The sequence below is a fragment of the Rhinolophus ferrumequinum genome, chromosome 15, assembly GCF_004115265.2.
Source record: "Rhinolophus ferrumequinum isolate MPI-CBG mRhiFer1 chromosome 15, mRhiFer1_v1.p, whole genome shotgun sequence".
NCBI classification, from domain to species: domain Eukaryota; kingdom Metazoa; phylum Chordata; class Mammalia; order Chiroptera; family Rhinolophidae; genus Rhinolophus; species Rhinolophus ferrumequinum.
The window spans coordinates 36,645,520-36,670,913 of NC_046298.1; the positions used below are offsets into that span (position 1 = coordinate 36,645,520).

General features: G+C 36.7%; 2 protein-coding genes across 5 annotated transcripts in view; both read left to right on the forward strand.

Moving 5' to 3' along the window:
• The window catches only part of LOC117034933 (serine/threonine-protein phosphatase with EF-hands 1-like), a 70,662-nt gene extending 64,780 nt beyond the window's left edge, over positions 1 to 5,882 (forward strand). For 2 of the 4 annotated variants that reach the window (XM_033128432.1, XM_033128429.1), the window contains exon 3: positions 3,227 to 5,882. In XM_033128432.1, coding sequence (XP_032984323.1) covers positions 3,340 to 5,301 — 1,962 coding nt within the window. In that variant the 5' untranslated portion in view covers positions 3,227 to 3,339 and the 3' untranslated portion in view covers positions 5,302 to 5,882. The remainder of the gene's footprint in view (positions 1 to 3,226) is intronic. The other 2 variants (XM_033128433.1, XM_033128430.1) reach the window with 2 other exon arrangements.
• LOC117035346 (zinc finger protein 850) overlaps positions 1 to 25,394 on the forward strand; it is a 102,971-nt gene that overhangs the window by 64,711 nt on the left and 12,866 nt on the right. The window lies entirely within an intron of this gene.

Here is a 25,394-nt window from a genome sequence, read left to right on the forward strand (position 1 = left end):
CACCCTCTATTGTCTGGCAATACTACATGGAAATCTCCTTGAGGATAAGGATTTTATTACTGAACCAAAGTTCATATGCCCAACACTTCAAAAGGCCAAAATTCAAAATGTCAGAGTTTGGAGTAAGGAAAGGTTTACTGATTGAGAAGGCGCAAACCAAGAAAATAGGAGACCTGAGGGTGCCTCACAACCATCTCACTTGCTGAACTAGGTTAAAGGTTTTTAAGGGTTAGGGGGAACAGGTATGCGGAAGCGCTGGTGGGGCGAGTTTTAATTGGAAGACCTTGAAACTTGATCATCTATGGTAAGGAGGTGTCAATACCAGATCTCCCTGGACAAGGGACCCTTGGCTTCTGAAGGGGTTCTGGCATTCAAGTTCTGGTTATGTCCTGGTCCTTTGGTTCCATGGTGGGGAGGGGTAGCAAGACTTTGATTCCAGTGCAGCTGGAGGTCAAAGTTTTCTCCTCTCTGCATGCTTCAGCTGTATGACTTGCGGTTTTGGTCTATTGTCCCTGAAAAGTAACTCAGTATCTCATTAAACAGGATAGGACCATTTTGAGCTGGTTCTGGGTTACAGTATCTGTCCATTTTATTTATTGATGTATCTTAGTGTCTATCATATAGTTAGCACTCAATATAACTTGCTGAATAAATGGACCTTATAGAATAGGTAAAAAAGCAGGTTCATTCATTTTCTTCTAGTACTGTAAATTGGTTTAACATTTGTTGACATAAGAACATTCAAACATGTAGAGAATTTTTATAAAAATTTATTTGAGCCAAACAGGATACATCTGGAAACAAGATCTCAACAGACCAAGAAAAATGCTTCCTAGAATAGCAGTTTACAGCTTCTCTTATGCATTTGGAATTAAAGAGGGAATGAAAGGAAGATTACATGAAGGTGGGAGAAAGCAAGGGATTGAATTACAGAATCGTTAACTGCTCTCTTGAGAGTTGTTTCAGCTTGAGGGGTCTGACAGGAGGCATTTCAAAGGTGTGTTAAGCTAGATGCACAGAAACAATGGGCAGATAAACTTGCTTATGGTACAGATAAACCTTTTACTAAAGAAGTTATAGGCCTGGGATGTGACTACTCACCATGACTTACCTAATTAGGAATTTATGATCAGATCACCCTTGTGAGGTTACTTTCTGTAGAACCTCTTTTTCGTCCACAGATTTTGAACAGCAGTTCGCCTTTTATCTATCAAAATTGCATATATATTTAACACCTCTGACAGAACACTTCCAGTTTGGAGATTTATCATAGATATACTAATATATATACAAATCTATATGTAAAAATGTGTAGTAGAGTTAGCTCAGCATGCTTGGGATGCTCAACCCCTGCACGTTCCAAAGAAAGGATTGGCTCTTGACCAGCTCCTGGGAGACAGCCTCTGAGCCCTTGAAATATCCTGCCTGATCTGCCTGAGAAGAGTGTCTTAGAATTTCTGAGACCTAGAGTCACACCAGATTGTTTATATTAACAATGTGATTTATGGTGAATACTCGCTTTTGTATGCCAGGGGTGCTGAACCACGCTGTTTCTCACTTTGATCTCTTGGGGGGCTGAGGTCATTCACATAAACACTCATGGCTATGTGACTGACCCCCATTAAAAATCCTGGGAACCAAAGCCTGAGTAAGCTATCCTAGTTGGCAATACTTTGCATGTGCTGTCTGTGCAACTCCACTGCTAGAGGACAACTAGAAGCTTGTGCGTGTTCTCTCCTAAACTCTACTGTATGCTTGTTTTTTCTTTGATGGTTTTAATCTGTCTCCTTTCACTGTAATAAATCATAACCATGAGTATAAGAGCCTTTCTGGGTCTTATGAGTCCTTCAACTGAATCATCAAATCTTAGGGTAGACTTGGGAACTCTCAAACAAAAAGGACTATTGATTACAAATAAATTCATGTTAGTATTATATAAGCCTGGAAATAATCTAGCGATGCTGGAAAAACTGGATATCCACATGCAAAAGAATAAAGTTGGACTCTTATACCATATAAAAGAACCAACTGAAAATGGATCAAGAACCTAAAAAAAGAGCTAAAATTATAACTCTTAGAAGAAAATATAAGGGAAAATGCTTATGACATTGAATTTGGCAATGATTTCTCGGACATGACACCAAAAGCATAGGCAATAAAAGAAAAAATAGATAAACTGGACTTCATCAAAATTAAAAACTGTGCATCAAAGGACACTATCAAGAGTGAAAAGACAACCCACAGAATGAGAGAAAATATTTGCAAGTCATATATCTGATCAGGTATTATTATCCAAAGTAAAGAAATCCTACAACAAAACAAACAACATTTTAAAAAGGTACAAAGGACTTGAATGCACACTTCTCCGAAGAAGATGTATAGATGGCCAATAAGATGCTCAACATCATTAAGGAGATGCAAGTCAAAACGGCAATGAGATACCACTTCATACCCATCAGGATGGCTATTATTATTTTTTAAAACCAGAATATAAGAAGTGTTGATGAGGATGAAGAAATTGGGCATTGCTGATGGGAATGTAAAATGGTGCAGCCACTGTGGAAACCAGTATGGAGAGTCCTCAAATAATTAAACATTTAGTTACCATAAGATTCAGTAATGCCACTTCTAGGTATACACACAGAAGAACTGAAAGCGGGATGTCAAAGAGGTATTTGTACATCCTAGTTCACAGCAGCATTATTCACATGGCCAAAAGATGGAAACAATTTAAATGTCCTTCATCAGATAAATTAGACAAACAAAATGTGGTTTAAACACACAACGAAATATTATTCAGCCTTTATAAGGAATGAAATTCTGATACAGGCTAAGGACCTAAACAAAGAGTTAAAATTATAACTCTTAGGAGAAAACATAAGGGAAAGTGCTCATGACATTGAATTGGATGAACATTGATTTAATGGATGAACCATTAAAACATTATATGCTAAGCTAAATAAGCTGGGCAAAAAAGATTGTATAGTTCTACTTATGAGAAATACCTAGAAGCGTCAAATTCATAGACTTAAAGTAACAATGGTTATCACGGAGGGGGAATGACCAATTATTGTTTAATGGGTACAGAGTTTTAGTTTGGATGATGAAAAAGTTCTGGAGATGGGTAATGGGATGATTTCACAGAAATGTGAATGTAGGAGCAGTCCTCAGATAACTTGTTGTTAACGGGTGCTTTCCTCCTTCCCTCCTGTGTCTTCCCCATCAGGATCTCTGGCTCAGCTAGGAGTGGCACCTCACAGCATAAAGGAAGACATTTTCTAAACACTGTCTTGGAATAAGAAGTTGAAGTTTTTTGTGAAAACACACGATTTAGAGAACATGGGCTGTACCTCTTCATCTTCAAAGAAAACCAAAGAATCTGATAAAGTACTGGCTGCCGCATTAGTAATCCAGAGCTGGTACCGGCGTTACCGTGCTCAATTAAAGACCAGAGAACGCTTTGCCCTCCACATCTTCCAGTCCATCGAATATGCTGACGAACAAAGCCAACTGCAGCTATCCAATTTCTTTACCTTCGTGTTGGAACACTACAGACATATCCGCGCGAAAGATCTCAGATTAGTCAATCGACTGTATGTCTCCAGCCAGCATGAAAGGGATATAATGGACGACGACGACGACGGGATGCTGTCAGAAATCTCAGACATCTACGGCGGTCCTCAGCTGCAATTTCCCCTCACTTTTGCTGATGTTGAGTCACTTATTGAGGGCTACAAGCAACATCAGTTACTTCATGCATGTTATGTCTTAGAGATACTATTTGAAACCAAGAAAGCCCTGAAGCAAATGCCGAATTTTAATCTCGTAAAAACTTCTCCCTCCAAAGAGGTAACAATCTGTGGTGATCTGCATGGAAAGCTGGATGATCTCTTTTTGATCTTCTATAAGAATGGTCTCCCATCAGAGAACAATGCGTACATTTTTAATGGTGATTTTGTAGATCGAGGAGATAATTCCATAGAGATCCTCATGATCCTGCTCGTGAGTTTTCTTGTTTATCCCAATGACGTGCACTTGAACAGAGGGAACCATGAAGATTTTCTGATGAATATGAGGTATGGCTTCTCAAAAGAAGTCATGCATAAATATAAGCTATATGGAAAGAAAATCTTACAGGTCTTGGAAGAAGTCTATGCCTGGCTCCCAATTGGTACAATCATTGACGAAGAAATCCTGGTCATACATGGTGGGATATCCGAGTCCACAGACTTGAATTTTCTCCACTGCTTAAGCAGAAACAAAATGAAGTCTGTGCTGATGCCACCAATTCAAATGCATAGAGGCTATGGTGCTGAGTTTAGGAAAAGTAAAGGAGAAACGCTTCAGGGAGTCAGAACAACACGTTTATCCTTTGCTGAAGAGGTAGCACAGAAAGGATGGGATCAGGTTATCAGTATTTTGTGGAGTGATCCCAGAGACAAAAGAGGCTGTCATCCAAACACAAGTCGAGGAGGGGGCTACTATTTTGGACCAGATGTTACCGCCAAGGTTCTTAGTAAGTTCCAGTTGAAGCTGCTCATTAGATCCCATGAATGCAAGCCCGAAGGCTATGAAATCACCCATAATGGGAAGGTTATTACTGTATTTTCTGCATCTAATTATTATGCAGAAGGCAGCAATCGAGGAGCTTATATCAAGCTGAGCCGTGGTACACGCCCTCGATTTTTCCAGTACCAAGTAACTGAGGCTACACGCTCAAAGCCTCTTCACCAAAGGGTGACTACTATTGAAAGTAGTGCCATCAGGATATTAAAAGAGAGAATAATTTCACGAAAAACTGACCTCATTAATGCTTTCCAACTTCAAGACCGCAAAAAATCAGGGAAACTTTCTCTGGGCCAGTGGGCTTTTTCCATGCAGAACGTTCTGGGGCTGAAGTTAGCGTGGAGATCCCTGAGTTCGCATCTGGTCACCACAGACAAAGATGGAAATGTTGACTACATGTCCTGCTTTTCCGATATCCACATTCAAAAGCCTGTGAAAGAGGTTCAGTCAGCTGTAATTGAAACTCTGTACAGATACCGCTCTGACCTGCAAATCATCTTTGATATCATTGACACTGATCACTCAGGTCTGATCTCCATGGAAGAATTTAATTCCATGTGGAAACTTTTCAGTAGTCACTACGATGTTCATATTGATGATCACCAAGTTTATGAACTCGCTGAAAAAATGGACCTAAACGAAGATGGAGGCATCGACTTCAATGAGTTTTTTAAGGCTTTCCATGTAGTCCACAAATTTGATAAGTTGAACAAGTCAGACACCAATTTTGCTTAACAAGAATTAGGGCTTTTCCCTCCTCCTTGTGAACAACCACTGACACAATCTTTTCCAGGACCCTTGAAATTCACAGTAGTAAAGAAAAGTACACCTCAATTTATGCCATAAGCAGACGTATAGTGTAGGTCATGGTAGTCCCTAGTAAGCTGTTATTGGTAAGATTAGGTTAAATGTCAGCTGATAGATTTGGTTCCAGTGGCAGAACCCAGACATTTCTAGGTAGAAACTGAGTTTGAACCTAATACTGGTCTCTTGGATGCCACCTAACCAGGAGACCAGAGCAGTTTGGAAACATACAGAAAGGGACCCACAGTGCGCCAGAGAAAAATACACCATCTGTGAGTAGCTGAGGGATAGGAGGAGGAATACTAGACTATTAATGCAATAAAATATTTCCATCTGTCAAAAAAAAAAAAAGAAAAAAAAATGTGAATGTACTAATGGCACTAAACCATACATTAAAAGTGGTTAAAATGGTAAATTTTATCTTAATTGTATGCATACAACTTACCACCCACACAAAAAAAGATAGACCTAGAATGGAAACAACTTTTTTGGTCATGAGTCAGTAAATGTTGAAGCCATGGTAGTGGGATATGATTACTCAAGAAAAAAAAGAAAAGAGAGAGAGAGAGAGAGAGAAGATGGTAAATGACAGAATCTTAATTTTAAAAGACAAGTGGAAAAACAATTCACTAATGTTTTTGTTGCTGTTGTTCATAATTTGTTTTAGTGATCAGATGATTAGAATTAGAAAAATGAAAGAGTGGTTTCAAGAAAGCCAAGGAAATTGTCAAGAATGTAGTTGTGACATCTTTCTGGAAAGAAATGTGATGAACACAAAAAATCAACTCTTTCATATCATGTAAGGATGATAATGAATAAAAACTTATGTAGAAAGACTGTATCCAAAAAAAGTGAGAAATTACTCCCTTCTTTGTCCGTATTTGTCCAATGTTGGCCGCAGAAATCACTTTTATTAGTTCCTTATGCAAATTTCAGTTCTTTGTGCAATTACAAATATTTATTCTTATACAAAAGTAGCATACATATAACATAAGGTTCTGCATCTTTTTTATTTTTACTTAATTTATTTTGTGGGATTTTCATATCAGGCCAAAGACAATGCTTTCATTTTTCCCCCCTCTAATTACATAGTGTTACACTATGTTCAATAGCTTACCTATGACTATTTTTGTATTGTGAAGAATGCTGCATGAATAACCTTGGATATGCATCATCATAACTAGGTCTGTAGGATAAAACCTCAGAGGTGGGATTGCTTTGTAAAAGGGTAAATACATTGGAATTTTGAAAGAACTGCCAAAATTGCCTTCCAAGAAGGTTACACTAATCTTCAGTCCCTCTAGCAATATAAGCTTTCAAATTTGGGCAATTTTTGCCATTTTAGTCCATAAGAAACAGTATCTCTGTATAGTTTTAATGGCATTTATCTTATTATGAATGAGGGTGAGCATATGTGGACTCTGAATTATTTATTAATCTAATTCTCCATTTTTATTGCATTGTTAGTCTTTTTTTAATCAATTTTTTTTGGTGTTCCTTATATATTAGGGAGATTATCCATTTGGTTGTAACATAAAATGCAAATATTTCCAGTTTGTCACTTTAACTTTTGTTTTTTTCATGTAGTAGGGATGATCAATCTTTTATGTTTTGATTTTTGGATTTTGAAGTTAGAAAAGGCCTCGTATTCCATGGCTATAAAGTAATTCACTCAAATGTTGTTTTGTAATTTTTGTTTTAGTTTTCAATTTTGACCCATTTGGAGTTGACTCTGGGTTCAGGACACGGCATAATCCATTCTCTTTTTCCAGAAAGGGTACCAAATTGTCCCTATTACCTTTCTTGAAAAGTCCATCTTTCCCAATTGATTTGAAGTGCCCCATTCACCATACTCTGAAATACTTCATTTGGTTCTATTTTTGGATTCTCTTCTCTGTTCAACTGGTCTGTCCAGACGACAGTCCCATATTATTTCAATTTTTGAAGTTTTAGAGTATGTTTTGTTATCTGGGTAAGACTAGCCCCAATTGTCCCACACTACTCCCCCCCACCCCCCTCCCCCAGATATAGTGTATATTGTGGTTGGTAGTCACGTAGCCAAAACATGCTTCTGGGGAAGCAACCACGTGTTATACTTCTCCACCAATAAAAACAAGAATATTTGGATCGGTAACTGCAAAAGAAATGTAATCATATTTAGGAAAAGTCCCCCAAACCAAGCCTCCGCACCAGTTAGTTGTCCTCTGAGTGACCTGTCCTATTACCATACTAAACACACCTACCAGTGCTGTGACAGATCCAGAGCGGTGCATGTAAGACCAAAAAAGAGTGTGGGAACCTAATTCTGGGAATTCCCCGCCCCATTCCAGGAAAACTCATGAATATTCCTCCCCTTACTCAAAATTAACCCAGCCCCTAAGCCCGAGATCCATAAAAATAATGTGTCCATAGACCTCGGGAAGCCACATCCATTCTCTTTACGAGTGTTCTCCCTTGGTGCACCAAGCTTTCGTTGTAATAAACCTTTCTCTCTGCAAACTGTTTCACTCACTCTCTTGATTTCTGTACTGAGAGGTGCAAGGACCCCTGTACCGGTAACATTATCCTTTGTGTTTTTTTTTCACTTGAATTTCAGAATAATCCCTGTCTATTTAGAAAAATATATTATTTTTTAATGTGATGTTAAATTCATAAACTAATTTAAAATGACATGTTTATGTTAAAAGGATTTCTATTCAAGAATATAGTATGTTTTCATTTGCTAAGTATTTTTTTGTGTGTGTGCCTTTCAGTAGTGTGTTAAACATTTTTATATAGGTTTTATTTATTTTTTCCTAAGACTATTTTTAAGCATTTAATCCTATTCCAAGGTTTCGTTTGTATATATTAAGTTTATTTACACGAATTTTATAACCACTACCTTACTTTCGCCTTTTATTTAAAGTACGTTAAAAATAACTGCAATGAAATATTTGAAGAAAGCATCTTTGCAGTTAGAAGCAATTTTTCATACCTAACAAAATCCACCTGGCCTGGAGGTAACCAGAGATTAGTAAATCAGTTGAACAGAATAGGCTCCGTGAGGAAGGCTCATATTCAAAGTTACATTCCTTGATCTCTCTAAACCATGGTTTTTTCCTTCAGAAAACGGAAATAACTGCCTAATTCACTTCTCTGCTATTTGTAATGGTCGACACTGCCCTTCAAACTTTAAAGTTATGTCTTAGTCCAGAACTTTACAAATTAGTTCTCTTAGACCTTAGATCGACACCCCTCCTCAGTACTCGGAAAAAACCCGTAAGATTGAAAGGCTACGTCTCTAGAATCTGGGATCTAAGCAAGAGCAAGCACCCCATTTAAAAAAAGTTCCTTTGAAACGGACCTTCTTTCTTAAGAACACAACGCTGTTTTTATTTCTATTCCGTAATAGATGCTTCTGGTTTTACATAAAAGTCAAGCTTTAAATCATTTATCAGCTCAATTACTTAACCTTTCTCCCATCCAATCTTCAAAAAAAAAAATTTAAAAATTTGATGCTCCAGGAGATATCTTTGTTGTTTTACCGATGAAGATCGGAAATTACAAAATATAATCCCAATCTCACGCTTACACACACTCCCACACAAAATCCTGAATCTAGTTTCTCCTTCTCTCTACGACCCACTACATCCTAAATCACACACACGCTTAGACTCAATGACTTTTTCCCTACAAAACTTGCCTCACCGCCCACTTATTCTCAGGTCCGGACATTCACACAAAAGTCAGCAGCTCAATAATACCAGCTCCCTTCGCAATTTTGGAAACTCCCCTTTAGCCTCCCCCACCCGGTTTCACATTTAGCGATTTCTCCCCACCATCCTCCCTAATCCCTTTTCAGGTTTCTGGTCTCCTCCTTCGGCCTCCCTGACCAGCTTTGGGACTCAGAAGTTCAGGTTCCAGAGCTCCTCTGCACTGAGAAACCCCAAGCCAAAGCCATGCAGGAAAGAAAAACGGCCAAAACGGAGACTAAGGAAACCTGTGCACTCCTCGGGCGCAGTTACACTCCCAGAAATCTCCGGGTGCTGCTAAGAGTAGGGTGTGAAGAATCAAGGCGAATTTCAAATGGTGCGCCCACGGCTTTCCCAGCTCTGAACTACATTTCCCAGAAGGCTCGGCGGTGCGTATTATCTTCCCTTGCAAACTAGCCCGCCTATCGCTGAGCCTGTCCAACTCCTGGGGTAGTACAACGGCCCCAGAACGAAACCCATTTCAAACGCGTCGGAGTGCCCTTCTTTGGGAGCTATGGTTCGAGGCTTAGCCGGGCTCTGTGAGGCCTCCGGTGCGTGGTTCGATGAGAGGGCAGAAACTTTCCGGCGGGTCCACAGCTAAGCCCTGACAGAAATCCTGAGGATCCTGTGCCATCTTGCCCGCCTCAGATAACTTATCTGACTACATTTCCTAGAGGACTCTTCGGCACGAACGTGATTCTCGCGTGAATTCAGCCCTAAAGTCACGCGCTGGCGGGACCCTCAGGTCTACACCAGCAGTTGCTATAGTGTTATCTCCGTAGGGTTCTGCTGCTTTGGAAGCTCCGAAGGCCTGAGGTGAGGAACCGGAGGAGAGGGCGGAGCCAGAGCCGGAGCCTCAGCTTTGTACCGCGGAGGAGGTGAGATTCAAATTGCGTGACTATGTCTGTGGTGGTGTGTGGTGACTGACCGTGTGGTTGTGACTTGCTGTTCCATGATTACCGTGTGTAGCAGTCTGGGAGCCTGGACTGGACGCTACCGGGTGATGTGTGTGTGTGTGTGTGTGTGTGTGTGTGTGTGTGTGAGTGATTGGGACCACGTGCGGCTTTGTGTGTGCGGTGATGGGGAGCTTGTGACTTGGTGGATGTGATAGCGTTTGTCCCCGTAGGGATGTGTGATTGTGACCGTGTGCTGCAGAGTAGAGGTGGGGTACCTGTGACTATTGTGACTGCGACCACTTACAGGTGTGTGATGCCTGTGACCGTGTGCGGCCATGTGTATGCGGCCCTGTTGGCTTTGGTCGAAGGTTATCTTGAGCTTTATGTTCCCATGGTGTTTATGTGATTTGTGTGATTGGATTAATGTATGAGGGTTTTTTTCACTTATATGTATCTCTCTAAACATTATACTGTAGTTTTCTTTTGTTTTTAAACTTTATATGAATTCTGCCATCTTATCTTATTTTTGCTCATTTGTACAACTTTTTGAGAATTTTCCATATTAGATCTAGTAGTGGTTCATGTTTCTTTGTTATATTGTATTCCTCCTTTGATCCACTATTACTCATCCTTTCTAATGATAGACATTTGAGTTATTTCTAGTTGTTGTTTTTTTTACTTTATAAAAACGCCACAAGCATTAATTTACATAGGGAGCATGTGCATGAGTTTATCTATCTACCATTGGAATTGCTGAGTGATATATGAAAAGGCTATGTCTCTAGAATCTGAGATCTAAGCAAGAGCAAGCACCCCATTTAAAAAAAGTTCCTTTGTAACTGATGTTCTTTCTTAAGAACACAACGCTGTTTTTATTTCTATTCCAAATATACAAATGTGTGTATACACATCTGTATCTATTTATCTACCAATTATTTGTAAAAAACCACCAGTTTATACTCATACTTTCAATTCTAATCCAATACCACAGGATTCTGTCAACAACTGTGAAAAGTCTGAGATTTTACCCTACTTATAAGTTAACAAGTTAATTTGCCACAGTTTCATAGATGCTGGCAAAAGACATGAGACTTCTGGGTCAGAGATGAAAGACAGTTTATTGATCATAGCAATAACCAAAATATAAACATTATCTTACACTGGCTCACTTGCACCCATAGAGTGATGCAAAATGCAAAGGTATTTGTGTGCTCCCATGAATTTAGAGAACCTGAATCTTTTATAATGGGTAGTAAGCATGTCTGCCCTTTGCTCTAAAGGCAGAATATCTCTGTCTTTCAAGGCTCTTCACTATATAAACATCTTGGAGAAATAGTACAAAGTAATAGCACTTAGTGCCTCTAATGGCGAGGTGTGCAGAAACACGCAAAACCCAAAGAGAATTGTTCTCATCAGGTTTGGCTATTTCCATATTTGTAATTTCTTTCTCTGACAATGAGAAACCTGTTTCTTAATGTCAGTAATTTTTTACACATATCCTAGAATACATGTAAAGTAGTTTCAGAATTGTTAACCATACTCATATAAAAACTAAATTTACCACAGTAAAGTATTTGTGTGCAACTTTTTTCTTTAATCTTACAGTGTATAGTCAAAAACTGTTCCAGTTTCTCAGTTTAGTTCTTTTCTTTGCCAGACTCTTTAGTGTAGTTTTGTTACTCGTTTTTCATACATTTAGCTTTATGTGCTACACTCTGGGTTCCCCCACATCCTGGTTGTTTAGTTATATGACACAATATTTTGAGTATGAAAACATTGTGGTTCCTGCCTTCTCCCTGTACATAATCAACCTCATTTGTTTCTGCTTTATCCTTCTGGTATTTCTTTTGCACAAATGAGCAGATACATGTGTTTTTTTTGAATGACTTCATTGTTTGCATTCAATATAGCATCCTCTAGATACTTTTTTGAACATTGCTTCTTTCACTTTGTGATATATCCTGGGCATTCCTCCACCACAATTTGAAGAGATTGACTCATAGTTCTTGTTTTTATAGCTACATAATATTCCAGTATATGGATTTATCACAGTCCATTCAATCACTTTCCTATTACGGACATTTAGGTCATTTACAATATTTTGCTACTGGAAACAGTGCTTCAATAAATGACTTTGTATATATGTATTTTTGTATTGCTGGAGGCAGATCTTCAGGGTAAATTCCTAGAAGTGGGATTGCTGGGTCAAAAGGTAAGTACACATGCAGTTTTGTTAGGTATTGCTAAATTCCCTTCTGGGACTGTTGTATCAGTTTTCATTCCCACTTGCAAAGTTTAAGAGTGCCTGTTTCCCCCACTCCACAGCCTCGCCAACAGAATGTGTTGTCATGCTTTTTAGTTTTTACCAATTGAATACATAAAAGGCAGTATCTCAGTGTTTTCTTAGTTCTTTAAATATGAGTGTGCTTGAGCATTTTAAAATCTTTTTTTGTGATTGCCTACTTATGTTTTTCCCCATTTTTCTAGTAGGTTTTTAGCCCTTTGTCTTTTATAATTGGTGATTTTCTTTGTATCTTGAAAAGAAATCTTTGCTTATTCCCAAGGTCTTAAAGATATTCTTCTATGTTTTCTTTTAGAAGCTTTACAGAGAGGTGGCCAGTTAGCTCAGTTGGTTAGAGCGTGGTGCTTATGGCACCAAGGTTGCCAGTTCAATTCCCGCATGGGCCACTGTGAGCTTCGCCCTCCTTAAAAAATAAAAAAATAAATAAATAAAAATAAAATCTTAAAAAAAATAATACAGTGAGTCAATGTTAAAAAAAAGAAGCTTTATAGATTTAGCATTCACGTTTAAGTCTGTGATATATCTTGAATTAATTTTTATGTAGGGTGAGAGATAGGGATAAAGGTTAATTTTTTTTTCCATTCAAGTACCCAGTTGTTCCAGCACGATTTATTGAAAACACCATCCTTGCGCATCTGAATTAAAAGGAGCTTTTATCATAAGTCAGGTGATATTATATATGTGCCTCTCTTTCTGGACTGTATTGTTTTATTATTTGTTTTTGCCAGTACCACTTTGTTGAAATCTGTAGTATTAATCTTCCAACTTTTTTCAAGACTGTCTTGGCTATTGTACATCCTTTCAATTTCCTATAAATGTTAGAATCAACGTGTTAATTCTTTTTTTTTTTTTTAAAGGAAAGACGCTTTTTTTTTTTTTTAAGATTTTATTGGGGAAGGGGAACAGGACTTTATTGGGGAACAGTGTGTACTTCCAGGACTTTTTTCCAAGTCAAGTTGTTGTCCTTTCAATCTTAGTTGTGGAGGGCGCAGCTCAGCTCCAGGTCTAGTTGCCGTTTTCTAGTTGCACGGAGCACAGCCCACCATCCCTTGGTGGGAGTCGAACCGGCAATCTTGTGGTTGAGACGACGCGCTCCAACCAACTGAGCCATCCGGGAGCTCAGCGGCAGCTCAGCTCAAGGTGCCGTGTTCAATCTTAGTTGCAGGGGTGCTGCCCACCATCCCTTGTGGGACTCGAGGAATTGAACTGGCAACCTTGTGGTTGAGAGCCCACTGGCCCATGTGGGAATCGAACCGGCAGCCTTCGGAGTTAGGAGCATGGAGCTCTAACCGCCTGAGCCACCAGGCCGGCCCTCAACGTGTTAATTCTTGCCAAAAAAAGAAAAGTCCTTGCTGGGATTTTGTTTGTGAATCTATATGTTAATTTGCCGAGAACTGACATTTTGTCAATATTGAATCTTTCAACTAATAAATATGATAAATGTTTACATTTGTTATGGCCTTTAATTTCTCTCAGCAATTTGTAGTTTTCAGTGCACATCTGTTAGATTTATACATAGATGGGTATTTGATGTTATTGTTGAAACTAAATGGTATTTAAATTTTTTAATTTTCTAATTGTTTATTGCCAGAAGTATGGTTTCTTTTTGTATATTGTCCTTTTATCTATAAAATGCCTACTGTAGATGCTATTTATCAAGTTCAGGAAGTTTTCTTTCTCATTTGTTAAGACTTTTTTTATATTCATGAGGGATGAATTTAGACAAATGTATTTTCCGTGTCTATCGAGAGGATCATACGGTGTTGTTTTTTTTTTTAACATTAATGTGATAAATTATGTTGATTTTCAAATGTCCAATCAACCCTTCCTTCCTGAAGTAAACCCTACTTGGCCATAATATATTAAACTTTTAAAAAAATTTTACGGGGTTAGATTTGCTAATATTTTGTGTAGAATTTCACATATGTTCATGAGAAATATTGGTCCATAATTTTCTTCTGATATCTTTGTTAAGTTTTGGTATCAGGCTTATATTAGCCTCATAAAATGAGTTGGGAAGAATTCCCTGTGTTTCTCTTCATTACATGTAAGAATAAAGTTGTTCCTTAAATTTGGAAGAATTCACTGGTGAAGTTTCTGGGCCTAAATTTTCTTGTTGGGACAATTTTAAATTATGGAATCAATTTAACTCTTTAGGTGTTCTGTTGTTTTTGTTTTGTCAGTTTTGGCATGTTTTAAAGGAATTTGTCTTTTTCATCTAAGGTTTCACACTTAAGAACATAAAGTTATTAGTATTCTTTTATTATCTTTTTAATGTCTATGGCATCTCTAATAATGTTATCTTTTTCATTCCCGATATTATTCATTTGTGTTACCCTCTCTTTTTCATCAGTGCTTTTGGTAATGTTTTTTCTTCCTTTAGGTACTTTTAAGATTTTCTTCCTTTGTTTTTCAGCAATTTGACTATGTTGTTGTGGTTTTGCTTTTTCGTTTGTGTGTTTGTTATATTTTCCATTTTATTATTGCTGAGCTTAAAATTTGTATTGAGGCTTTTGATTAGTTAATCCTTCAATGTTACCTCTCTAATCTCTTTTCTCTTTCTGAGACTCTTTACATGTATGGTAACTCCTTTGACTGTGTCCCATGTATCTTTTATACTCCTGTTTTTTCTGTGTTTTTTTTAATTATAGCAATTTTAAATGATTTATTTATCAAATCCAGTATCTGAATTATCTGTGGTTCTGCTCCTATTTTCTGTTTTTATCTCCTTGCATGTCTAGTAATTTTTAATTATATGGTAGATATTGTATCTAAAACAACTATGGGGGCCAAGGCCAGCTACTACCTACTTCTAGCCTTCTCATTATAATAGACAAATTAAACTGCTTTTCTGTTACTAACATACAGGAGATTTTCAAGATAATACTGGAAATAATTTAAAATTTACTGTAAGTGAAATAATAATCCTTTTATGAGAAGATAGGTAAGAGTGCAGAATACTCAAAAAATGTAAGTTATTTGCTCAGTTTCAAAGGACTTTCTTCTCTGTAGTGTTATCTTTTTGCAAAATGCTCCATACCTCATGTGTGGTCGTTTTGCATGCACAGTACATAGTGGTCTTGGCCACAGAGATTTTTGGCTTTTTTAAAAGGGAAGAGCAGATCCCCCAGATGCAAGAATACAGCCTGTGAGGATACCCTGTATGTGAAAGAGGAAGAGGGTTGGTAATGTGACAAATATACTAAGAGCTATTGAAGGAAAGTTGTTTCCTGCTCATTCTACTTGGAAGGTACAGCACTCAAGGATGTCCCTTTAACCAGGGAAAGGCTGGGAGGAAAGACTGGAGGGAGACCTAAAGTGAGGAGTGTGGGAGGAGGAACTTGGTTTTCAAGTCTTTCTGGATTACTGTTGATTCTTTAGCATCTAGCACAATGCCTGGTACATAACAGGCTATATGGCTGATAAAAATAATATTAAGGGCTTAATAAATAGTAATAATAATATTAAAGAAGTGCTTTCAGGGTTTAAGGAAGAGGCATGTATAGATTACTTTGGTTTTAATTTCCTGGAATATGTGTACACCTCAGGAAACGCAGCAGTGTGTGTCTAGGGTTAGAAGTAGCCATTGAATAATTGATAACATGGTGCTACTTCCTGGGTAGTTAGTTTTACATGAAATTATTGATAAATTGTTTAATAATCAAAGAGCTTTGTGCATAAAGAGGAATGCTCGCTGCCGTATACACTTTTACAATGCTCAGTTATTTATGTTCCTATATCTAATAAGCAAAAATGTTTTTCTTGAAAATTTAAGCATTGATCGCAAATTCAGTTCCACTCCTTAAACAGTTTAAACTTCTGTTAGTATTTTAGTATAACTTGTTCTTTTGGACATTTTAAACATCTTAAGCACATGGAATATACATGATTATTCAAATTATTACTTCACATACAGTCAAAAGCTATTTTAAAGCATCAGTGATGTGGGGTTAGTCCATTTCTACTTTATTTCTGTACTCTTAATTCCTTCCTTTTATGCTAATTTTAATATCTTTCTAAAGTTTCAATAGTATTACTTTGTGTGCTTTTCTGGATATCAGTTATCTTAAGGCAAGATTAGAGGATCTGATTTATCAGTCATTTGTTTCTTGCTCAGGACTTGGGACCTGATTGTATTATACAACCCAAGACCATTGGAAACTGGTTTGATCAATGTATATCCAAACTGAAATGATTATGATCAACTTTTAGGAAGTAATCATTCAAAACTCATATCCTGGTAAAATGGTATATGTGCAAAGATCTTTATTACAACATTCTTATAGGGAAAGACTGGAAATAACCCAGATGATCATCAGCAGCAAATTGTTTAAATAAAGTATATCCATTTAGTGAAATACAGTGTAGCTAAGAGAATCATGTAACTCTGTATGTGCTAGTTGGGATCTTGTCCAACTAGTAAGTAAAAATAGCAATGTGTGTAACTGTTTAATATGCTACAATTTGTATAAAAATTCTATTTTTGTATGTGTGCATATATGCAAAGTATATTTTCCTAGCCCTATCGGGGTATACAAATTTACCTGCTCTAGTCAAAGCCTGAGGTTTCTGGCGTTGGGGATAATGAGATATTTGCCCATTCTTTTCACAAATAACCCCTCAAGTGTTTATGTGGCGTGAACAGAGGAAATGTTCATTTTGGGAACTATAAGGCAAGTGGGATTTCATGTAGCTTCTTTTGCCTCCCCCAGCTCTGCCTTTTTCCAAAAGAGGAGTCCAGAGGAGGACTGGTCCTTTTCTGCAAATATCAAAGCCATGGCTCGGGTGAGATTCTGTTTTCTTTTGCTCAAATAGAGTAAATTTTACCCTTAGTACATGTAAACATTTGCTTCCTTCATCATGATGCTTTTTGATGTTTTTTCAAAACACCTTTCAGACAGTTTAGTTATAAGCTATGTCAAAATTCTGGTACCTTTGCTCTAAAGAAGAAGTTCTCCAGTAAGCCAAATCAGACATTTCTCTCTTGGTGGAGATAGTTATGGAAAAAACAGAAGTGGTTAGATAATCATTGTTGGAAAAAAACAAAAGACTGCTTAAAGATCTTTACACTCTTAACTTACAGATAACTGTTAGAGGACCAAATGGTTGGATAACAAGTTTCTCTGAAGAGGTCTTAATCAGATTAAAATTTATCAGAAAATTCCTCACAAATTTCATCAAGAATCCTTGTTCCCACAAAGAGATTGTGAATTACATAATGTAAAAGTGGTCTGACTGAGACCAGGTTTGGAAAAAACAATTTTTACGCTGGTTGACATGGATCCCTCTTCAGGAACTTTACCCCTATTTCCTCCTAAAAAACCCAGCACCCCCACCCCAGATCCCTCTTCTTCTTTTAAACAATATTTACAAACTCATTTTGTAAGTTCTTCAGCATCTTCTATCTTAGACTTCTGCCAGAAATTTTGATAGAAACGTGTTCCCTATTTGTTACTGAATCTAATTTGCTTGGACAGTGATTTGATAGGATACAAATGCGTAATTAAGGACACCTCATAGGGAAAAGCCCTGATCATTTCCACAAACCCAGGTTTTCCAATGAGAAAATACGTAGAGTGGTTTTGTTTGATTTTAGTCTTAATACATAGAATGATCTCTTGAAGTATGAGCCTTTCAGGTTTGGGGGTATAATTGATGGTCAGTACAAAGCTCTGACACCCTACCAGATCATCCAAAATAAATAGACTTCAGTAATATCATTGTATAAATCCGGATCATCCTTCATCAATTTCCTGTTGTTCGGAAACAAAGGGAATTTACCGTTGAACAATGAGTCGTTATAAGTAAGATTGGGCCGGTGTTGGGGAGATCTTTAAAGATCACCTATAGCTTCAGTGTCTGAAAGCCAAAGAAAAGTTATCATTTATAACTTTTTTTTATTACCAGTGTCCAGGTAATATTCCATATGATAGAATATTATTCAGTGAAAAAATATGCTTATGAAACACATTTGTTGTAACAAAGAATAACTCATATAATAGTCTTGAATTATATGCAAATTTAACTTTCTAATTTATTTTAAAGTCCTTTTACACACATTTACAAGTGAAGTAGTACTATTCCAGTCTTACCCCATCACCAGTCCAATTCTGAAAAGGTGGCTGCCCTCAATTCTTAAATATGGTTTACTATCTTTTGCTGAATCAATTTTACGTATTATCTTTCTCTCTTTTTTTTTACGTATTATCTCTTGACTTACTGCATGGTGGAAGGGACATTGTACTTTTGTATTGCATCCTTTATTCTCTCCGATTTTGTTATTAATTATATCACAATTTTTGGTTAAATCAAAAGTATGGAGAATATTAGGACAGCAATTATCACTCACTGCTGAGCTGGCTTAGCTTTATTCTTATACAACTTTTTGTTTTTCCTGGGGTTAATTGTTGTTTTCCCCGCATTTGCTTAGTTGTCCATATATTTATATCCAAAATCTACAGAATCACTGTCACATGCCAATCAATATGTTTTCCATCTGGTCAAACACATCATTCCTTTTGAACATGGAGATTCCTATCCCCATTTCCTTTTTAGCCCTGCCCCCAACTGGTCTGGTTATTCTGTAGGCCAGCTGCAGTTTTCCCGAGACTTCCCTGTTTTTGTTTCCTGGGATTTTCCTTCACTGTTCACCTGTGTTAATTTACCTATTTCTTGAATCTCATGTCTTCCTCTTATGGTTTACTTCCCTATTTTGGTGGAGCACATCCTCTGGTAGTTTCCTAAGAAATTGTGCTTTTGTCCTTTTATGTCTAGGAATGTCTTTTTTTCAATCCTCATAACAGAATGATAGTTTGTTTGTAGAATTCTAGGCCAGAATTTCCTTTTTCCGTTAGAATATTGAAAAATTGTTCTTATTTCTTGTTTTTAGTAGTAGTTAAGAATCCTATTGCCTCTCTGATTCTTGAAGTCTATTATAGGACCTATTCTTCTCTGGATGTTTGTAATGTCTTTATCTCTTAGTCTGAATTTTTTTTTTTCAGTATTTGGGAAAAATAGTGAGAAAGAAGCCCAAATGTGTTGCTGACATATTGTATGACAAGTATTGTGCTAGGCATTCATATGTACTATTTCATTTAATTAGGAAACTCCTCTTAGCTAGACTTTGTATCTTCCCAGACTTATTTAGATAATGGAAGTGTACCCCTATACACAGGCAGTTTTGTCTGGAAGAAACAGAAAGACATGGGAGCACAGTGATTCCATCATGCTTATTTGTTTACAGTCCTCTCCTTGCCTCCCAGACATTCAGCCCCACTCTGTATGCTTACTATTTTTCACTTCCTCCACCTTTATTTTTTTCTTCTTTCCTTCACAAAACACTTTTTATTAATCAAATCATATACATGGTTGTTGTTCCAGGTGTCAGTGATGTTCAGTGATGTATCTATAGACTTCTCTCAGGAGGAGTGGGAAAGCCTGAATGATGATCAGAGAGATTTATACAGAGATGTGATGTTGGAGAATTACAACAACCTGGTTTCAATGGGTAAGGACGTCTGTCCATATTAATTCAGATTCTGCCCTCAGAAGGTCTACTTCCTCCAGGGTGAAATACTCACCTACCTTCAAGTAACCAGTTAGAGTTCTACATCCTGTTCACAGAGAAATGTTTTTAATATTGTAGAGTAAGAAAGAAGAACCTACATTGCATTATGGGGAAAGTTTCAAATCCTTGTTATATTTCATAAATCTGTTATACCTTTCTTTGATTCTTTCTTAGTGAAGGGACTGGATTTGAATTCTGGGACATTCTAAACATGTCTCGTTACTTCTTTTGTAAGCAGGACATTCTATTTCTAAACCAGATGTGATCTCCTTCTTGGAGCAGGGGAAGGAGCCCTGGTTGGTTGACAGAGAAGTAACAGGAAGCCAGTGTCCAGGTAAGTAAGGCATGTCAGTAACGAACCCATATCAGTGGAGAGACTACACCTTTGAGATGCTATCTGGGAAGCTCCCCTTAAAAGCTTTAGGCCTGTTGTGCAAAAGTAAAGCTTTTTAGCATGAGCTTTCAAATGACTTCACCTTTTTCCCTTACATAACACACTCTACTTGCTTTTTTCCTCTTACACTTCTATCCTAACTCTAACCAGCTGGTACCCTCTTCCACCATCCCTAATGATATTCCTTTCTATTCATAGTTTCTTATTAGCTTCTCGTCCTCTTTTGTGTTAGTCTTTAAAAAGCATAACTGTCTCCTGAAATATATTCTTTTCTACATTGCCAAAGACTTATTTTCTTTAGAGGTTTTTTTCAGATATAGTAGTTCATACACTTATTGATTCATTCATACTTTTAACGAACCTTTATTGACATAATAATGTGTGTGAGGTACTCTACTAGGTGCTGCAGAAATTAAAAAAGGAATAAGCAGTTATAGACTTTACAGCTTAGTAGGGGTACTTGAACATGTATACGCATAACTTCTACAAAGTAGAATCACTGTAAGAGAGGTTAAAATAGGGAGCTCAGCAAAAAGTGAGGGCTAAAGATGTAGAAGAGGAGTTGATCCACATAGAAGCCATAGGAGGAGAGTTGAGCATGCATGTTCTTGACTTTAGATAAAATGTTGGAAATAAAGCGTCTGTACCTCCATTGAGAATTTAGAGCTGGCCAAGATAAAGAGATTTGGTGTGAAGTATGAAAAACAAGACAGCACATCATTCAGTGTATGTTTGTTGAGTACCTATAAAACACCAAGCACTATCCTCAACACAGGTTACAGTAGTGAATAGAACATGAACAAAAATCTCTATTCTCAGAGCTTACCCTCCAGTACAGGAAGAGATACACAAATAAATGAATATATAATATGTGAGGGAATAAGTGCTAAAAAGAAAGAGGGTGCTATTTTATGTGACGTGTTAAGAGAACTTTTTCCATTAAGATAACATTTGTGCAGAGACCTGAAGAAGTACAGCGGTAAATTATTGTATGTGGTTACTGGGAGGAAGAACATTCCAGAGAAAGGAAGCCAAACATTGAAAGGCTCTGGGGCAGGTGCACGTTGTCTGTGTTTAAGGAGCAGCCAGGAGGCCAGTGTTTCATCTATCCAGGTTGTTATTGTTCAAGGATCTTCAAATCTAACACCTCATGTCATTTTACCTTTGCATAACCTAAATATGTAATTGTGAAAAATATGGATATTTTGTCCCTTATATAACTAATGCCATTATTGTCCCTAATAAATTTTACAATAATTTTTTGATACACTGGGTTTAGTGTCATTATATTGAGTGAGAGTGGACATTTTCACCTTAATGGTGCAGTTTTCTGTAACTTGTTCACTACTATATTTTATTCTTTTTATGTATTACTATCTTTTTTTAGTCAGTTTTTATGGATGTTATATAAAATAAAAACATCCATTTCCAGAAGGTGCTTTCACTTTTTAATTTTAATTTGGATTGATAGCCTTATTATGTATGTTTTAATGTATTTGTAGTTAGCTCCTTTGTGTTTATTATGATTTCTGATTTTTGAAAATAACTGGCCTCTACAAGCTTTATAGATATTTTATTTTTTAAAATTTTCTGTGATTTGTTTTATAGCATTTAAATTCATTTTAATTTCTTTCGCAATAAGATATCAATTGAGAATCCAAATAACTTATCCCCCATATCGTACACACACCTTATAATGGTACCATTTATTTAACATCTGCTTATTTTGTCATTGTTTTATCCACCTATTCAGTAATGAGTTCTGATTGGTTAGTTTGTATTTCAGGGCCTCTTTTTTTATTTCTTTGATTCATCTATCCACTTATGCCTACAGAGATATGCCTAATAGACAATTAATATATTTTAATTCTTTTTATTGCAAATTTTCACAAATACAGAAAAGTCACAAACTATAGGTGGACGTTCAAACAATTATGAATTGAACTCTCATGGAATCATCACCCAGGTCAAGAACTGCAGCACTACCAACAAAGATCTCTGTATCCACAATATCTTTATGTCCCTTCATAGTTTTACCGCTTAAGAGTGTCACCCACAACAATACAATTTTACTTGGGTTTGAATTTTATATACATGGAATCATACTATATATATTTTTTTGTGTCTTGCTTTTCTTTTGAGCATTTTGCTTTAAGATTCAGACCTGTTGTTGTTTGCAGTCATAGTTGATTCATTCCATTATATGAATATACTACAATTTATCAGTTCTACTGTTGATAGATAGTTGGGTTGTTTGCAGTTTTTTACAGTTAACTATCAACTATGAACATTTTCTGCATTTTAGGACTAGGAGAGAAAAGAATGGATCATAAGACATAACATCTTTAGCTGCCTATTTTTCAATTTACTTTTTTTTCCCCCAGTTCCTCTTCTTTGCCCTTCTTCAGTACTGATACCAAGTGTGAAGCTATAGGAGGGCAGGTGGCCATAATCTTCAACAAACCTACAAGACGCTTGATTTCAGGCATTCCCTTGGAGCCTGTTTTTATCTGTCTTGGCATAGCTTTGTTATGATCACATTTTCTTTCTTGACTAAAGATCTCCTCTGCCAGTGCCAGTTCTGCAAGGCATTTTTGAGGTCTTGAGGTAGAAGCTTTTTAATTTTATTTGATTTTCTTGTCTTATTTCATTTCTTGATAAGTAAATGGTAATATTGAAGGATAAGCTGTTTTGGGCTGGTGGTTTTCTATGCAGATTTATTGTTAGGTTACTGTTAAGAAAACCAAACATGAGGGAAGAAGAGCTGTGCCATCTCAGCATTTTATGGAGTGCCCCTTGAGAGCGGAGTGCTCTGCTAGATTCTCATGGGACTACAAGGTTGGCTATAATATGGCTTTGTCCAGGGAGGGAGGTCTTTTATTATTCCTTATTTTTCAGTTACAGTTGACATTCAATATTATTTTGTTAGTTTCAGGTGTACAGCACAGTGGTTAGACACTTACATAATTTATGAAGTGTTCCCCCCGTAAGTCCACTACCCATCTTGCACCATACATAGTGATTATAATAATATTTACTATATTCCCTATGCTGTACTTCACATCCCCATGACTGTTTTGTAACACCAATTTGTACTTCTTAATCCCTTCATATTTTTCTCCCAGTCTCCCAACCCCCATCCCATCTGGAAACCATCAGTTTATTCTCCGTATCTCTGAGTTTTTTTGTTTCATGTTTAGATTCCACATGTAAGTGAAATCTTATGTTATTTGCCTTTCTCTATCTGACTTATTTCTTAGCATAATACCCTCCACGTCCATCCATGTTGCAAATGATAAGATTTCATTCTTTTTTATGGCTTAGTAATATACCGTTGTATATATGTATAAACATCTTCTTTATTCAGTTGTCTAATGACGGGCACTTTGGTTGCTTCCATATCCTGGTTATTGTAGATAATGCTGCAATGAACATAGAGGTGCATATATCTTTTGGAATTAGTGTTTTGGATTTCTTTAGATAAATACCCAGAGGTGGAATTGCTAGGTCATAAGGTAGTTCTATTTTTAAATTTTTGAGGAACCTCCATACTATTTTCCATAGTGATTGCACCAATTTGCAATCTCACCAACAATACATGAGGGTTCCCTTTTCTCCATATCCTTGCCAACTCTTGTTCGTTGATTTATTGATGATAGCCATTCTGATAGGTCTGAGGTCATAATCTCATTGTGGTTTTAATTTTCATTTCTCTGATGATTAGTGACATTGAGCACCTTTTTTATATGATTATTGTCCATCTGTATGTCCGTTTTGGAGAAATGTCTGTTCAGGTCTTCTGCCCATTTTTTAATTTGTTTGTTATTTTGGTGTTAAGTTATATGAATTCTTTGTAAATTTTAGATATTAACTCCTTATCATATGTTACATTGATGAATATCTTCTCCCAGTCGCTATATTGTCTTTTCATTTTGTTGATGGTTTCCTTTGCTGTGCAAAATCTTTTTGGTTTGATGTAGTCCCATTTGTTTATTTTTTCTTTTGTTTCTCTTGCCCTACGAAACAGTATTACTAAGAACAATGTCAGAGTTTACTGTCTATGTTTTCTTCTAGGAGTTTTATGGTTTTGGGTCTTACATCTAAGTCTTTAATCCATTTTGAGTTTATTGTATACGGTGTAAGAAGGTGGTTCACTTTCATTTTTTTGCATATATCTGTTTGGTTTTCCCAACATCATTTATTGAATAGACTGTCTTTAATGCACTGTATCGTCTTGCCTCCTTTGTCATAGATAAAATAACCGTATAGGCATGGATTTCTTTCTGGGTTTTCTGTTCTGTTCCATTGATCTGTTTGTCTGTTTTGATACCAGTACCATGCCGTTAATTACTCTAGCCTTTAGTATAGTTTGATATCAGGTAGCGTGATGACTCCAATTTTCATCTTCCTCAAGATTTCTGTGTATATTGGGGTCTTTTGTGGTTACACATAAGTTTTAGGATTATTTGTTCTAGTTCTGTGAAAAATGCCGTTGGTATTTTGATAGGGATTTCATTGAGTCTATGGATTGCTTTGGGTAGTATGGACATTTTAACAATGTTATTTCTTCCTGTTCATGAGCACAATATATGCTTCCATTTATTTTTATCTTCTTCAATTTCTTTCTTTAATGTCTTATAATTTTCTGAGTACAGACCTTTTCCTTCCTTGGTTAAATTTATTCGTAGGTATTTTTCTTTCTATGCAATCATAAATGGGATTTTTTTTCTTCTTTAAAGTTTATCAGGGTGACAGTTGTTAGTGAAGTTACATAGATTTCAGGTGTACAATTCTGTAATACATTATCTATGTTTTACACTGTGTGTTCACCACCCAGAGTCAGTTCTCTTTCCATCACCATATATTAGACCCCGTTTACCCTCTTATAGAGCCCCGCTCCCCCCATTCCCCTTCTTACCCTCTGGTAACCCCTAAACTATTGTCCATGTCTATGAGTTTTTGTTCTTTCAGCTGTTTGTCTTGTTCTTTTGGGGATTGTTTTCTTAATTCCTTTTTCTGATAGTTCGTTATTGATGTATAAAAATGCAAGCAATTTCTGAGTATTAATTTTGTGTCCTACTTTACTGAATTCAGTTATCAGTTCTAATATTTTTTTGGTAGAATCTTTAAGGTT